General features: G+C 49.2%; 1 protein-coding gene across 2 annotated transcripts in view; it reads left to right on the top strand.

Annotated features, from left to right (window-relative positions):
- The first annotated feature begins 5,671 nt into the window (after positions 1-5,671).
- Prkce (protein kinase C epsilon) overlaps positions 5,672-15,594 on the top strand; it is a 505,347-nt gene continuing 495,424 nt past the window's right edge. For both annotated transcript variants that reach the window (XM_052746469.1, XM_052746470.1), the window contains exon 1: positions 5,672-6,862. In XM_052746469.1, the coding sequence (XP_052602429.1) occupies positions 6,515-6,862 (348 nt within the window). In that variant the 5' untranslated portion in view covers positions 5,672-6,514. The remainder of the gene's footprint in view (positions 6,863-15,594) is intronic.

Genomic DNA, 15,594 nt, shown 5'->3' on the forward strand with positions numbered 1-15,594 from the left:
GATAAAGTTCTCTGTCACATCCTGCAGAGAAGCAAACAAGTCCCTTCAGCTCTGTGGCTGTCTCCTTAGTTTGTCTTGGTTCCAGTGTGGCATTAAGGGTCTTTGGGTCCTGGAGAGTGACCTATGAAGGAAAGAAGGGAGCATGATGGGGGGACATTGGTTCACTATGTCACCCATGTCTTCTCTATGTGGTGGCTCAGGTCCACTGGGGACCAGACAGTCCCAAACTTGCTGTGATCATGGCTGGGACCATGCTCCACCCCCTTTATGGCACTTACCAGCTGAGCTCTTTATCTACCATGGTGGATACAGACTTACTGTACCGAATATTTGAGAGTAATATCGACAGCAGTGTCCAGGGCTACTCACTCAATACTCCAGAGCCTCGCCTGTGCAGATGGTAGAACTGCCCAGCCCCCTTGCAGTCAGGTGAGAGGGGTCACATTATGTTACTGGTTTTAGCTATCAGCTGGTGAGTAGCAGAGACTCAGTTGTTTCCCAGCACTCTTTGCCTATGGAAGACCCTCCAGACGGCCCTTGCTCTGTGCCTGTCACCAGTGATGTTCAGTGAGCTTGGACACAGGGACAAGAGTGATTGATGCTAGTTGGGCAGAGGTCCCACCAACATGCCACATGTCTTGCCACCTGGGGATTGCTGATCATGTCGTGGCAGCCAGCAGCACATCTGAGTTCATCTAAACCCGTGACAGCTCCACCCTGACTAATAAACAATTAAATGATCTAGTCATCTCCTTGGCTGAGGAGGAATTAGTCAACAACTCTTTTCTCCAGAGCACCCAATCTAGAAGAGGGGTGTGTGTGTGTGTGTGTGTGTGTGTGTGTGTGTGTGTGTGTGTGTTCTTGAGGACTGAACCCAGGGCTTCCCACATGCAAGACCAGTACTCTGCAACTGAGTCACATACCCAGCCCTCCATCCCTGAATCTATTACATAGCATGTAGTTAGTAAAGACCTTTGGATTCATGGGTATTTAAAGGTTCTAGACACAGCACAACCTAAGAGTAGATATACAGGATATTATCTCCATGTGGTGTCCTAGATGGTGGGCTGTCATTCCAGGGAACGATGGGAAGCAGGTGTCAGGCTATCACTTCCCTGCATCCATTTTTTAATCTTTATGGGGGTGACCATTAATCTTTATGGGGTGACCATCTCCTTGCAGGTTCAAGGGAAAGTTGGCCTCTGAGTTACAGCAACGGAGTTCAGAGTAGAGCCAGGGCCAAAATTAGCCATGGTAGGCCAGGTAAAAGCCAGCCCACAGAGAGCCTAGGACGGAGTTGGGAGTGTGCAGGAGCTGGGATGGAGCTGGGTTGGCAAGGCCAGGAAAGGCTTCTGTTACTCTGCTAGTGAGTATGCCATCTCCCCAGGCTCAGGTGGTTGAATTCTTTTCAGTGGAGCCTGCGAGGGATGGACGATATACCCTGATCATGGTGATCTTTTCGAGGCCCATTAAGTGCCTTTAAATGGCAAGACTTGGCCAGCAGCAGGGACACAGATATTAACACATGCCTCTAAGGTTCTGGCCCCTCCTTGCCTGCTGCCTTTAGCAGATCTAAACAACACCCACAGAAGGTTTCGTTCTTGAGCCGAGTGCAAATCATCTTCAGTTGTGAATCTCTGGTACCCTGTTTTGAGGTGAGTCTGCTGGGGCAAAGTTACAGAAGAGGAAAACATCGATTTGCTCTCCTCTCTGCGCCTCCCCACCGGAGTTCTAGGGAGTGAACCCAGGGACCCCCTGAAACACACTAGAGTTATACCCCGAGTTATATTAAACTGTGTTTTAAAAGAATTTATTCTAGCAACACTTCCCAACCACTAGAATGTTCAGTGTCTCTCTAGGAAGAAGTTCAAAGCCATCTGCGTGCCCTAGGAACTGTTCCTACCCACCTTGCCTCCTGTTCCTACCTGAACAAGCCATGCTAGATGCTCCTTCCCGCATGCTTCATGGTCTGTTCTCCTTGCCTCCCATGTCTTTCCCTGTCTACTGCTGACGGAATTCTGGCTCAAAGGGCCTGGTAGTGATGTTTCCCTCAGCTCCCCCCAGGCAAGGGATGCTGCTCCTATTCCTGGAACTGTTGTTACGACATGGACTGTGCCGCCCTGGGCAGGCTCGCCACACTGTACTATGAGTCCTTCCTCCATGCCCCCAGCTTGATCGTCTTTGTTACATTCTTACATCACTGTTCTTCCTCTCTTCTGCCCTCTCTCAAAGATTATGAAATAACGAGACTATTGTTACAATCTAAAAGGGCATTTTACTCACTATATATATACAGTTGCCTCCCTGTCCTTTACATTTGTATACAGAGCCAAGAGAAGGATGAACCAGGCAGTAATTATGATCAGAAGTTTACATTCTAAGCCCTAGCTGGCAAGGGCCTGTTTTCCTTTTCATCTGGAGTCTGAAGTGGGTTATTTTAGATGAATCTCCCCTCCAGGTAAATTTAATAATGCTCCCTTATATTGTGGTGGCGCGTGCCTTTGATGGCAGCGCTTAGGAGGCAGAGGCAGGAAGATCTCTGGGAGTTCCAGGCCAGCCAGAGTGCCAGGCCAGCCAGAGCTACAAAGTGAGATCCTGTTTTGAAATCAGGGTGGGGGGGGGGAAGGTGGGGAGGGTTGCTTTGACAAGCTGCTGTCTCACATATTCATAATGCCCCTGGGGAATCTTCCTGTGGCTAAGCTGGAGAGTGGGAAGTTGGGAGATTTGTTTAAGAATAAGGATGTAATGAGAGCAACCGCTTTCATGAAGAGCACCGACATTCTCCCTTTTAATATAAAGCTTCATCCAACATACTACTGGCATTTTCTTTCTTTCTTTCTTTTTTTTTTTTTTTCTTTTTGGCCAAGTGTTTTGTATTCCCCATGCAAAAGACCTGTAATTGAAAGCAGACTAATACTGTTTACCCTTGAGAACGGAGAATGGCAGTCTGATCGTGTACACGGATAGTCTCTTAAGAGACAGGCACTTTTTTTTCTCCTATAATCTTAACCAGGATGCAGGGTAACAGTATTGGCAGCATGCGGCTTATCTGCTTTAAGGTAATCATAGAGATGGCAAAAGACTCCTATATTTTAAGTCTTTAATATGTTCGCCTGCAGGAAGCAGGGTGTGGGAGGAGAGAAGGGGAGGGGGTGAGTTATACCAAACGTTCAGAGTCAGTGCTTCTTTAATTCCAAACTTATTTCTTGTTTAATATGCCCAAAAGAAGGGATTTAGGCCAATTCTATTTGCTTGTCAGATAGGGTCTGATGAATAAAATTAGCAAGACAGTGGGAAACACCAACTAGTTAAATCAGAAACACCAACTAACTAGTTAAGCCAGGATCTCTAAGTTTAAGAAATCCTTGACTTGCTGACTGCCTAGCAGGCCCAGGACTAGGGTAGGGCAAATGAAACATTCCATTTAGGTAAAAAGTTTAATGGGTGGCAATAAACTAAGTAAAGCAAACTGTACGTTTTGAACTATTTAAAAATGATCTAAAAATGGCATATTCTGTTCATCCTGGAAATTCATATTACCTTTTACTTTGAAAAAAATGACTTAAATACTCTTTTGTTTAATGAGGTTTTTGGTATTCTTTAAACTTAGAATCGTTTTGTTGTTGTTATTTTTGTTTTTGTTTTTTTTAGCACCGGGCCTGCTTCCTAAACAGACATTATGAAGATAAAGTCTCATTTACCATTACCTTTTTTTTTTTTTTTTGGTTTTTCGAGACAGGGTTTCTCTGTGTAGCTTTGCGCCTTTCCTGGATCTCGCTCTGTAGACCAGGCTGGCCTTGAACTCACAAAGATCCGCCTGGCTCTGCCTCCCGAGTGCTGGGATTAAAGGCGTGCGCTACCACCGCCCGGCTCCATTACCTTTTTTTTTAAATACTGCATGTCCTGAAAGGAAGTTTTTAAATTATTATTATTATTGTTAATGATCTTAAGACCATAATCGTCCCCAAGGCTGCATTTTTAGCACCATCTGTACACCAAGTTATCCCATGCAACAGGACCGTCTCCAACTAATATCAGTAAATGGGGGGGGGGGGGGCGTGACTGCACGTTTCGACTTTGGGAGGAGATCTGCTGGATGCCAGTGAAACTCCTGAGCTCTTTTTGTGTGTGTATGGGGGGGGGGCGGGGGAGGCGGGGATTGTACTGCACTTGATATGGCGTTCCTGGAGACTGCCTCTTGCCTCGTCTTTAAGCCACAGGGAATGATAACCCTTTTTCACAGAGGAAAAAGTGGACGGGATGCAGTTTGTACATTTTGGTCTACACTTATCAGAGTTGCCAGATAAACACCCAGCTTTTCACGATCCCTACACACAGCCGGACTTGCCTTGGCACACGAGTGAGGGCGGAGGTTTTCTTTTTCCACTCACACAGCCCGGAGCTGCTGGACCAGCCCCTTCCCGGGCGCAGGCTGGAAGTTCCCGCTGTTCGGCTCCCGGGGCCTGGCGCACTCCGCCCGGCCCTCCTAGGTTCCCAGTCCCCTCGGCTCAGGGCTGTCTCCCGCCCGCCGCCTTCCCGGGTCCCGATCCCGGGCGGAGGAAATTCTTCCCTAGCAGCCTAGGGCTCGCCTCACGTGACCAGGCGCCGCCGCCGCCGCTTCCAGAGAGAGTTTAAAGGTTACGGAGGAAATTAGCATGGATACAGCCACCGGCCCCCAGGAGGGCGCAGCCGGCTTTCCCGCAGCCCGGACGCCCGCTGTCAGCTCGTGGATCCGAGCCTCGTCCCCTTCAGGGGCACACGCGAGGTCCCGCATGTGTAGGAGGAGTCACTTTGAGAAATAAACAGACACTCGAACCGAGCCGGGCCGGGGTTCTACCAGGCTTCCACTTGTCAACAAGTTCTCGCAATCGGAGCAAGTCCGGGACAGATCCCCAGAGGGGAGAATCTCCCCAAGGAAAAGGAAGAGGCAAATTAGGTTTCAAAACTCACACCCAGCAAAAGAGCTCAACAGTCCGGGTCCCCCCCTCCCCCACCGCGGCACAGTAGAGAATCCCGGGACAGAGTGACAGACAGGCCAGCTCTACCGCGGGCGGCTGGTGACCGCCGCGGTCCAGGCAGAGTGGGGAAAGGTGCTGTGTCTTCTGGGACATTGCGACCCCCTCCATTCCTCCAGCCCCGGCTCTAAAAGATAGTGTTGGCAGCAGAGTGCGCGAGAAATGCGCGGCCTCCCCGCTCTCTGGGTGCCGATCCGGCTCTCCCAGTGCGGACCAGAGGCGCACAGATTCGGCCTGCGACACTCGCCCCCGCATCCCAGCGCCGCCACCTTCCTGGGACCCTCGCGGAGTCCTCCCTCAGCTCCCTCGCGCGTCGCCGCCACCGGACCGGGCTGGCCGGCTCGCTGCTGTTTTCTGCTCAGCTCACTTTTCCCGTATTGCTCCCCCAACCGGCAAAACTTTCTATTTCCCCAAACACTGTCGCGCGCGCGCGCGCGCGTGCACACACACACACACACACACACACACACACACACACACACACACACTCACACAGACTGACGTCTTTTGCGCATTTCCTGCATTAGAGGGAGGGAGAATCGCTCGCACGGCGATCGAGGGAAGGAGATCGCGGGCTGAGCGCTCTGGCGGGCGGCGAGCCGGCGGCAGCCGAGAGCGCGGACGCGGGGAGCGCGGCGGGCGGGCGGGCGGGCGCCGGCGGCCGGGAGGAGGGGCCGCGCCGAGTCGCAGTCCCTGCCCCGCCGCCGCGCTGCGCACCGCCGGGTGCCGGCCTGCGCCCCGAGCCCGAGTGGCGGCCACCTCTACCTCCCGAGCCCGCGCGGATGTGAGATCCCGGGAGCCGGGCGCCTCCCGATCGCCGGCTGAGGTGCTCCACTGCTTGGCCCCGGAGGCGGCGGCCGGGCTGACTGTGAGGCTTGTGGATTTTTTAAAAATTTGGCTCCGGGGAGGACCATTTCCTCTCGACATGCATCCCTCCGGATAGACTGCACATCCTTCAGTCCACCCTCCGCCCCGCGCTGTCCGAGGCAGGCGCTGGGTGGGCGAAGAGGATCCGGGTTGAAATCTGCGCCCCCGGTTCTCGTCCCCGCCCCGTCCCGCCGCCCCCTCCCCCTCCGGGACTCGAAATTGCCTGGGGATTATGTTTCGGAAAGGTAGGTGAGCGCCGGGCGCGGCGCCTGCTTCTCCGCACACGGACCCGGAGAACCAGCGAGGCAGCCCCCGCGACTTGCAGCGGAGGAGACAGCTCGTCTCCTCCCGTGGAGGTGTCGCCGGTGGTGGGGGGAGAGACTTGCTCCAAAAACGGACGTCTCCAGCTCTCCCCCCTCCCTGTTTTCCGTTAGGAATCCGGCGAGGAAATACATGCACTCACTGAGAATCGCCGGCGCCAGGGCGCAGCGTCACAAGGTGTAGCGAGAGAGTGGGGTGGGGCGAGAGGGGACCCAGGAGTCCCCCAGGCTCCCAGCGCTCCTGCTGCCTGCTCTTCATTCCTGCCCTCGGGGCGGACAGAGTGACCCCGGCTCCAGTTCCCTGCCCCGACCATGGTAGTGTTCAATGGCCTTCTTAAGATCAAAATCTGCGAGGCCGTGAGCTTGAAGCCCACAGCCTGGTCGCTACGCCATGCAGTGGGACCCCGGCCACAGACTTTCCTTCTGGACCCCTACATTGCTCTCAACGTGGACGACTCGCGCATCGGCCAAACTGCCACCAAGCAGAAGACCAACAGCCCGGCCTGGCATGATGAGTTCGTCACTGATGTGTGCAATGGGCGCAAGATCGAGCTGGCTGTCTTTCACGATGCTCCTATAGGCTACGACGACTTCGTGGCCAACTGCACCATCCAATTCGAGGAGTTGCTGCAGAACGGGAGCCATCACTTCGAGGACTGGGTGAGTTCAGCCCCTCCACGTCCAGGAGCCCGGGGCCCCAGGGAAAGACTTGCTGCCTCAGGATTGGTCATGGGGCTCAAGGATGTGTGTGTGTGTGTGTGTGTGTGTGTGTGTGTGTGTGTGTGTGTGTGTGTGTGAGTTTCCTTGAAGAGGCACGTTTCATTTCGTAGCTGGAGAGACATACACATTAGGATAAGAAATACGAGATGTGGCAGGTGGGAACTGTCCCTTGGCCCCTCTGTGCCCTCCGGAAAATGGGCAGTACAGGGGGCTTGCAAGTTGGGAGAACCCCAGAATGCAGGTGCATAGCTTGGCGGAGGGCACCTGCTACCTTCTGCAAGTGCCTGGTGGGCTGGCTGAGTGATTGTGTGTGGGTGAGTCTCTCCGTCCTTGGAGAGACACGTGGAGCTCAGACTGGAGGTTTCTTGTGCATCCTGGCGTTGTTCTGGGTAGCCCAGGGAGTAGCTTTAGAGATTCCTCCGGTGGAAAGCATCCTTGTTCCTAAATCACTGGTTAGTTCATCTGCTGACGTACAAGGTGTGAGTCCCAGAAACATCAGGCCAGCTTGTTTTGCCCATCTCTTTAGAATGCTGTATTTTAAAAAAGGGTTCTGTTAGTGGTTGTAGGAAGTCAGGACTCTGAATCTTAAGATGACATGCTTCCATGGTTTGATTGCCAAAACACTGTAGGATCAAACACTATTTCTGAAATTGAGTTAATTGTTAACTGATTACACTGTCAAGTATTAGGAATTTGGAAAAAAGGCCTTGCCAATATACCTTAAACCAAATGCATTCAACCTTGGCACTTGGACAGTTGGAGAAACCAGTCCTCCCCCACCCCCTCTCTTCTTGGAGGAACAGTGTTAAATTAGGAAACGAATAGCTCTGTCTTCAGATTTGTTGCGTGTTTCTATCTGGAGCAAGTGTTGCTATGGGATGAATATATTTTCAAGATTCTTTGGTTTGCACAGAGCTGTCTGTGCTGCCTCCTGAAGAGTTGCAGAAGAATCGCTTTCTGCTGGAAACACAGATAACTTCATGAATATCTTAGGGGTCAGAGGGTGCACATGTCCTTGGCATATCCCTTTACAGCATATTTTTAAACATATTTTTCAAGGACAGGGAATTTTAGGGGGAAATAGGGGAAAAACTGCTCTTTTCATACTCCTGACTGTGATAGAGCCTTCTGGGAACCATGGTTACTAAAGGGGCTTTTAGGGCAACCCTAGTAAACCACATGAGTTGAGGAGCTCTAAGAGATCCGTGGCTTCCTCTTTAGAGAGCAGACAAACCGTAGGATCCTGAACTCAGCTTTCCTTCCCTTCTGGCCCCCTGTCATTTTACTGTTATCCATGGTGATGCCCAAAGGGGCATGGAGGGATCACTAACTTCAGAAACAGACTTGAGTGTTAAGCATCTGTGGTTTCGCATAAAAAGGGGAAGAACACTTTGACTCCAGTAGCAGGAAGGTGGGGCGTTTTTTTTGCAGGAGGCGCTAAGCGGGGATAAAAAGTGGGCTGAGAGCAGTGGAGGTGAACAGCAGGTCCGTGTTTTCCACATGCATGTTCCAGATGGAAGGCTGCTTCAGAGTGTCTCTGGAAACACTGAACTGGGGTCTACTCCAGACACAGGGCAGACCAGGATGCTACCCTCTCTCCTCAGCTCTTCTAGGGAAGTGTGCAGTCTAGCTCGTTGCTTGATAGCCATTCTCCAAGGTTCTTACATTTATGCTGGATTTGGCTCTAGACCAGATCTTCTAGTGCACAGGCAAAATTTCCAGACAAGGACATTGAGTTCCAGAGAAGCTAAGTGGGTACCCAAGGTCGAATGGCAAGCACAGGTGGGTTGGAGGTTGAGCTCTCACCTCCTATTGCTCACTGTTTACCCAGTGGGGAACAGCCTGTCTGGCCTCCCAGGCTATTTATTAGCCCTGCAGATTCATATGCTGTGGCCCTGACATTTTTATTGTGTGCGATAACGTAAAGTGCTTTCAAAATCATTATCTCTTCTGCCTTGTAGCAAGTGTGAATTGGATATGACAGGCATTGGACAGATTAGAAACAAGACCGAGAGCAGCCCAACGAATGAATCAAACCGTGGAGCTGGTTCTGACTCAGGGATGCTGTGGCTGCTCTCTGAGATGAATATGGGGATCCCAGCAACACGGTTAACCAGCCTGGAAACAGAGACAGGTGCAAAAGGGCCACCTTTCCCATGTCTGTCACCCAAGTACACCCACAGCATCACAGCCGTAGGGAGAATTTCCTGGGCTCAAACATTTGTGCTCCCCTCCTGGAAGAAATGAAGAGACATGCCCATTTGTAGGTATGGCTCTGAAACCCGGCCTGAAGTAATCGGATGTGCAGAACATCTGGAGAGCACAAAGCGGCTGCTCCTCTCTTTACTGTGGACTATCTCAGCTGGCTCTGTACTCACCTGTCCACTGAGTTCCTCTTATGTGATCAAATCCTGCTAGCTACTCTTAACCATTTTAAGTAACCCAGGGATAAAGAAGAGGCCACAGGTTACACTCAAGGGGCTTGCATTTCTCTAGGGAAAGGACACTAAACCGCGGCATAGAGACACTTAAGTGGTCATTTGGTTCCAAATGAGTGGTACTTAAGTAGGTTGGAAGTTCAAAACCAGGGTGTGCTAGGAGGGTTGGGAGAATCCAGGAAGGCTCCTGGAAGGAGGCAGCATGCACATTGAGTGTAAAAGTGTAGGTCATGTTCAAAGACATACCTGCAGAGGACACAGTGTGCCAAGCTTGGGCACCACTGGCAGAAAGGCATGGAGAGTGCCGATGTTTAGGGCTGTGGAATGCGTAAGTGCAGCTGAGCTGAGGACAAGGCAGAGCAAAATTTGCCCAGTTCAAGTCTTTTCATTTGACTACCACCTGAACTATAATTTAATATTAAAAAAAAACAAGCCTCAAACAATAAAAACCTCAAACTGATTCTTTTCCTTGTGCTAATCTTTTCCCAAGCCCCACTTCGCCTTATAGAATCCCAGGTTTGGATTTGATGGTTGCAGTTTGTTCAGTTTTCTTTGTTGACATTCAGATAAATATGGATGTGAAATATAAAGAAAGGAAGCTCATCCCAGTGCCTTTTGACATCATTAGGGATGTGGGGCTGAACACTGAAACTCCAGAGCAGAGGAAGGTTTAGAAGACTGGGATGAATCTTAGAATGTGAAAAGCCCAGGCGCAGGGAACTCTCCTCCAGACAGCGAAGAGGACAGACACTCCAGGTTATGATGACAAAGGGGGCTGCTGTCGACACGGCTCGAGGCAAAGGGAAGGGCAGATCTGAGCTAAGTTTTTGACGAACTGGATGAAATGCTACTGACTCAGGTGCGCACAGGAGTCACTAGGGAGAGGTACCAGGAAGGTAGATTCTCTGCCTTGCCCCCTCCCCCAGCTCCTGATTCCGTGGCTTGAGTTCTGCATTTTTAGTAGTCTGTCTTTTGAGTTGCTTGCTTTGAGAAATATAGCTGGAGTAGAGTAGGAATTGTGAACAGAAGAAGGGCTCCAGATTGTGTGTGTGTGTGTGTGTGTGTGTGTGTGTGTGTGTGTGTGTGTGTGTGTGCGCATGTGTTTATGGATGTATGTATGGAGGTCAGAGGACAAACTGCAGGAGCTGTGCTCTTCTTCCACCCTGTAAGTTCCAGGGATCACACTTACAGTCAGGTTCGGCAGCAGGCACCTCTCGCAGCTGAGCCATCTCCCTTGACCCTACTTTATCTTTTGAAACAAAGTCTCCTCACTAAACTGAAAGTTTGTTTCCACTGGTCTGGTTAGCTAGCCCGGTCGCTGGGATCCACGTGTTCTGCCTCCTAGTGCTGGGGTTACAGACCCCTGAGGCAGAACCTGACTTGTGCATGGGTCCTCAGGGTTGCGCAACAAGCCCCGTACTGGCTAAGTCATCTCCTGGCCCCATATTTCTTAAAACAAGACTTGTAAGGATAATTGTGTCAACTCTACATATTGGGATTCATGTTTGAGACAGAGGTTGGATGAGGGCTAAATGTGGTGGCTTTGGCTTAGGGGACCAAAGCTAGGGAGAAGGCGTTGAGGGCAGCCTGTAAGTGACAGCTGCTGGCCCCTTTGCTCTCTGGGTTTCCTCACTTATTGCTTCAATCATGTACAAACTGAGCTCGGCTCTCTCTTTGACCAGCTGTGCTAGGCTGGCAGACATCTTTGGCTTGGGCCACTTCCTTGATTTATCTTGTCACAAGTGCATTTATTTATTTATGATCTATTTATTGGTTTTTAGAGACAGGGTTTCTCTGTGTAGCCCTGGCTGTCCTGGAACTCGCTCTGTAGACCAGGCTGGCCTCCAACTCAGAGGTCCGCCCACCTGCCTCTGCCTCTCTCGAGTGTGGGGATTAAAGGTGTGTACCACCACGCCTGGCACAGATGCATTTATAATAGAGCGGCTATGTCTGAACGTCATCAGCCTTTGAGAGGGAGGCAGTTCTCCAGAGTGCCTGTCCTGGTTTGCCTTCTGTTGCTGGGATAAGCCATTCTGACCAAAACCAATTTGGAGAGGAAAGGGTTTATTTGCAGTCCATCAGCGAGGGAAGGAGCCCCAGGTGGGAACCAAAGCAGAAACATGGAGGAACACTGGTCACTGGCTGGCTTCCTCCAGCTTGTACCCAGCTAACTTTCTCATCTAACTCAGGACCACCTGCCCAGGAGTGGCACCTCTCACAGTGGGCTGGGTCCTCCTGTTTCAATTAGCGATCATGGAGATACACCGAAGACATGCCACAGGCCAATCTGATGGAGAGGAGGTTCCTTCTTCCCGGATATGTCAAAGTGACAGCTGAAGCTCACTGGGACAGCTGTGAAGGGTTCATGCAGGGGCTAGACTGCTTGGGTTTTAAGGCCACCTTTCCCCATGACCTAATTCTTCCATGACCTTTAGCAAGCCATTTAACCTTTCTGAAATTTGGTTTCTTCCTCTGGTTTTTTTTTTTTTTTTTTTTAAATGGATGATGGTAAAATCATCTGCCTGAAATGGTGGTTGTGGGGGAACTGAGTTTATACACACAGTGTGCTTGGACCAATGCCTGGCCCTTAGTTATCTACTCAAAGAACATTTAATAATTGCCCTGTTGAATCCCCCAGCACCCGACAGGGTAGGCTAGCGGACTGGCTCTGCCCTTGGTCAACAAGAATCACTTCGGGGAGGTTCTGACAGCACTGGTACCAGGGGCCAGCCCCTAGCTGTTCTGATTCTGCTAACCTTGTGGATTCCGGGGCATGGCCCTGTTAAACAGACCTCCTGATGGGGTCCTTGTACACTGCACAAGGACGTATCTCTATCCTCTTACGGAATTTCTGACAATTTTCAGTGGAAAGGCTCGATAATGGGGGCATGGCTAGGCTGGGAACTGTCCATCCAGGATCCCTTTGTATATGCTTTCCCTATTCCTATGATACTTTCCATCCATCTAATTCAATATGGCTTCCCTTGGCATATAGGGTATTGTATAACTATTTTAACAGTTAGTTCTTGGTCTAGGGCTAGCACATCCAGACTCCTGCTTCATGGCAGTCAAGCACTAGTTCTCTCTCTCTCTCTCTCTCTCTCTCTCTCTCTCTCTCTCTCTCTCTCTCTCTGTCTCTCTCTCTCTCATCTTCAACACCCAGCCACTGTAGTGAATAACTGAGACTCTCTTGCTTCCCAGGTCAGTTGCCACTGAGTCATTGAGTTCTCACTGTATTTCCCAGACACTTACTGGTTATGACTTTGAACATGTGACTTAAGCCCTGAACGCCTGTTTCTTGGTTTGTAAAATGGGAAAATGATAATTCTCACCTCTTAAGGTTGTTGTGTGAATGAAGTAAGGAAGTTACATGAGGCTCGCAGAGAAAGATCTGGCCACATTGTGCTTCAGCAATTTTGTTAATATCTGAAGAATTATGGTCATAGATTTAGATGAACATATTAAGATGAACATATGGCCCAGTGAAGGATATTTTTTTCTTTGCTCTTTGAATGTGTTTTCATGAAAAGTCTTAGATAGTCTAGAAATGGATTTAATTTACTTATACTTAACAAATTTTTTCTTTTATTAATTTTTTTGAGAATTATATAACCAACGTATTTTGATTATATTCATCTCCACAACTCCTCCCAGATCCAGCCCCCTTTCTTAGCCACCCAACTTTGTGTCCTCATTTTTCAAAACTCATCAACTCCAGTCTGTGCTGCCTACCTACTCTTAGGTGTGTGGGGATCCATTGGAGCATGGTGGACCAGCCAGCGGACAGACTCTTAAAAAAAAAAACCTGATTCTCGGTGTGTGGGGGTCCATTGGAGCATGGTGGACCAGCCAGCGGACAGACTCTTAAAAAAAAAAACCTGATTCTCCTTCCCTCAGCAGCTATCAATTGCCAATTGCTCCTCAGCTTTTGAAAGCAGTTTAATTACTTGTGATCAGATTGATTTGGAAAGACCTAGGAAGTGTATGGCTGTTGTGGACAAAGTTTCATTCCTTACGGAGGATGATTAGTGATCAGAAATAGGAGCATTTACGAGCTGGTGTTGGTTTGACTGTACCAGCCTTATTTAGTTTGAGGATTTAGACACATTTTCAACACTATTAACTTTAGATCCTGTCTCTAGATCATACCGAACTTGCAACTCCATGATTTCTGTGTAGGCTTTTCTTATCTTCAGTGACATTTGATTGTGCATGGCACATCTAAAAATCAGTGCATATGGTATTGTATGCCTAATCCCCGCCCCCAATCTAAGGTAGCTTTTTTCAGATCAAGTAATGTCAACTCTACCTTTGTAGACCCAGGCCAGCAACCAGGAGGTGCTGTCTTGATGCCTCTCATTTTCGCCTCCACCCTGTGTCCAGTCTACGGCAGCAGCATCTGCCATGTCTACCGTGAGACTAGATCTCAAGTGTTACCGTTTTCCATGTCTCTCCTGGGCCCGAGTCACTTACGTTGTGTCTGGATTATCTCAACAGTCCCCTAATTGGTTCCCCCTTGCCTGAACTTTGTCAAAAAATCCCTCAGGGGGAAAAAAAAAACCCAGTTCCTTCCTGTAAGACAACCCAGCCAGGCCTGTTGCCTACTGCTCTTCACCTTGCTTGTGAGTCGCTGTCACAAGGGCCCAGGGTCACCTTAGACATACTCACCGTGACCCCGCCCCAGTCTTCCTTCATTTCTCTCTCATGTTTCTAAAGTGTTTCTTCTACAGAAAGCCTCCTGGATCAAACATGTATTCAAATGTAACTTTCCCAGTAAAGCTTTTTCTAACTTCACTCTCCTTCAGGGTTTACGATTTTGCTTTAACATTGGATTATTTTTTTGAGACAGAGCTTTACTATGTCACAGGCCCTCAATTCTTTGCCTTTAACCTTCCAAGTATGGGGATAACAGTCGCCATGCCTGGCTTTCCTGGACATTTTACTGTTTTAGTTTTAAAGGCTTATTAATCTTTAAGGCAGCACACAAAATAATGGGTTTCATCATGACCTATATATATATATATATACATATATATATGTGTGTGTGTGTGTGGTGTTGTACTTTGATTGTATTTCTCTCCCCATTTCCATTTTATACACCCCTTTACATGGTTTCTTTTTTCCTTATCTCCTATGTCTCCTATGCTTCGAATTTTTCTTATTTATCTTGTCTAGCATTAAGACAGAAGTTCTATTAATACAGAAGTTTTTATTCATTTCTGTCTTTCAGCAACCCAGTCAGGGCCTAGTGTATTGGTGAACGCCAATAGAGAAATACGTTCACCTACCATGCCTGGCTCGGCACAGTGGTAGATAGTGGGGTGCTGGTCAGGTGGAAGGAAGGTGTGTGTGGCACCGTTTCTGCCTCTGGGGAGCCTGAGAGCTTGACATGTGCTCGAGAAGACCAGAAGGGCAAGCATTTGAGAGGATTTCTTTTTTCATATCCTTTTTCATTGTTTGAGAATTTCATAATGCCTATAATGTGGTTTTTTTTTTTTTATCAAATTCATCTCTAATTCCCTCCCCTCCAATGATTCTCCCACCCACCCCACCACGTTCCTGTCCCTTTCCCAATTTCACGTTTATTCTGTTTATAAACTTACTCAGTCCACTTAGTGCTGTCTGTTCATGGGTATAGAGCCCTCTATTAGCGTATAGACAACCTTTTAGTGGCTGCATCCCTCAGGAAAACTGACTTTCCCTCCCCAGCTGCCATCAATTGCTCAGCTAGGAGTGGGCCTTCATCAGGTCCTCCCCATTATCAGGTCTGCCCCATTATCAGGTCCTCCCCTTCTATGCCAGGCTTTTGTCTTGCTTGACCATCTACAGGTCCCATACACATAGTCACAGCCACTGTTCCGCTGTAGGCGTCTACTCCATTTAAGTATTAGTAATCATTCCTTCCTCTCTTCCAGAATGGTCCTTGAGCCTTGTAGGGAGAGGGCGTGATGCAGCCGGCCCATTAAGAGCCGAGTTTTCCACAGTCTCACATTATCTGCATGTAGTAGTCCTACTGTGGATCTCTGTATTGATCTCCCTCTACCGCAGAAAGAAGGTTCTCTGGTGAGGGTTGAGAGATGCACTAGCTTCTGGGTTTGTACAAACAATCCCTTTGTACAGCTGAAAGAGAGGAGGAAGAATTCTATGGAAGTCTTTGCAGACGTTCTGACAGGAGAATGCGCTGTTACTTCCACAGGTCAATTTGCACTATATCAAAGACTTTTCATGAAGTCT

The sequence above is a fragment of the Peromyscus californicus genome, unplaced genomic scaffold (genome assembly GCF_007827085.1).
Source record: "Peromyscus californicus insignis strain IS unplaced genomic scaffold, ASM782708v3 Scaffold_1__1_contigs__length_55948999, whole genome shotgun sequence".
NCBI classification, from domain to species: Eukaryota; Metazoa; Chordata; class Mammalia; order Rodentia; family Cricetidae; genus Peromyscus; species Peromyscus californicus.